At 41.9% G+C, this 1552-nt stretch overlaps 1 protein-coding gene across 1 annotated transcript; it reads left to right on the top strand.

Moving 5' to 3' along the window:
- The first annotated feature begins 861 nt into the window (after positions 1-861).
- Positions 862-1308, top strand: LOC120247909 (60S ribosomal protein L37-like). Its single transcript, XM_039256000.1, has 2 exons — positions 862-962; positions 1164-1308. Exons 1-2 carry the CDS (start codon positions 862-864, stop codon positions 1306-1308), a joined length of 246 nt encoding a protein of 81 aa, XP_039111931.1.
- Positions 1309-1552: the final 244 nt, after the last annotated feature.

Raw genomic sequence — 1552 nt, 5'->3', positions numbered from 1 at the left:
TGTGCTCCCTGGACCAGCAGTATTGAAAAGGAATAGAAGCAGAGAAATATTCACCTTTCGCGCAGAAGGCTGACCTATAGCCTGCATAGTTTCGATAAGAATCAAATACATGCTGGTTGCTACATTCTTAAAGGGTCTCATGATGGCCTATATATATCTCACCAACAGCTAATATTGAACTGAATGATAAGCACCAGAGAAATCTTGTGAAAGTAGCTTTATGAGTAGAAATTTGAAGAAACATATATGATCTAATACTCCCTGCACAAATCCCTCCCCCTTGAGCACCAAGCATATAACCACCAGCCTCATACAGCAATAGTGGCATTTTCTGTCCATGGGTCCTGTCCTCCTGCTATTTAAAACAACTTAATCAGTTGCACCCTAAAACATCTCAAGAATTCTTTCTTGACTGTCCTGCAACAGTATCAGCATCACTTTAAAAATTGTTAGAAATACAAATTTTCAATCCCTATCCTTGACCTACTGAATCGGAAACTCTGGCAGTGGGGCCCAGCAATCTGCATTTTAATAAGTCTTTTGGTGGGACACTTGGGTTGTTCAGTCAGTTACACATCCGACTCTTGATTTCAGCTCAGGTCATGATCTCATAGTTCTTGGTTTCAAGCCCCGTGTTGGGCTCTGCACTGATAATGTGGAGCCTGCTCGGGGTTCTCTCTCCCTCTCTCTCTGTCCCTCCCTTGCTTGCATACACACATGTACTCTCTCTCTCTCCAAAATAAATAAATAAACTTAGAAGAAAAAACAAAAACAAGTCCTACAGTCATTCTATCACACGTTAAATTTGAGAACCACCACTCTAAATCATGGAGGCTCTTTGGTCCTGGCAGTGGAAACAAGATGACAAAGGTGACGTCATCATTTGGAAAGCATCACGGTAAGACCCACACATTGTGCCCCTGCTCTGGCTCCAAGGCCGACCACCTTCAGAAGTTGACCTGTGGCAGGTGTCTAGGTGGCTCAATTGGTTAAGTGTTTGACTTCAGCTCAGGACATGATCTCGTTGTTTGTGGATTCAAACCCTGCATTGAGTTCTCTGCTATCAGCACAGATCTTCAGATACTCTATCTCCCTCTCATCGCCCCTCCCCTACTCGCACTCTTTCTCCCAAAAATAAATAAATGTTAAAAAAAATTGACCTTTGGCAAATGTTGCTATCCTGCCAAGCAGAAGAGAAAGTATAACTGGAGTGCCAAGGCTGAAAGACAAAATACCACTGGGATCAGTCAAATGAGGCACCTAAAAATTGTTTACTGCAGATTCAGGTATGGATTCCTGAGCCCATGAACAACACCTAAACCCAAGGGGCCAGCCGTTGCAGCATCCAGTTCATCTTAAGGGTTTCAACATTTAATCACACAATAAATGTCCTGGTTTAAATAAACAACCAAACACATAAATAAATCATGGGAAACTGGTAGGAGAATCATTTTTTACTTTACTTTAAAATCATGAGGAGCTGGTAGGAGAAATGTTTTTCTTAATATATTCAACATGGGGGGTGCCTGGATTGCTCAATTGGTTAAGTGTC

The sequence above is a fragment of the Hyaena hyaena genome, unplaced genomic scaffold (genome assembly GCF_003009895.1).
Source record: "Hyaena hyaena isolate Hyena2069 unplaced genomic scaffold, ASM300989v1 scaffold_553, whole genome shotgun sequence".
Lineage (NCBI taxonomy): Eukaryota > Metazoa > Chordata > Mammalia > Carnivora > Hyaenidae > Hyaena > Hyaena hyaena.
Note: the sequence above shows the minus strand (reverse complement) of the source record. Positions and strands in the feature narration are given on the sequence as shown.

Coding starts and splice junctions, on each gene's coding strand:
- LOC120247909 (XM_039256000.1), top strand. CDS start 862: ATGACAAAGGTGACGTCATCATTTGGAAAGCATCACGGTAAGACCCAC. Junction 963..1,163: donor CACCTTCAGAAGTTGACCTG/TGGCAGGTGTCT, acceptor AAAATTGACCTT/TGGCAAATGTTGCTATCCTG.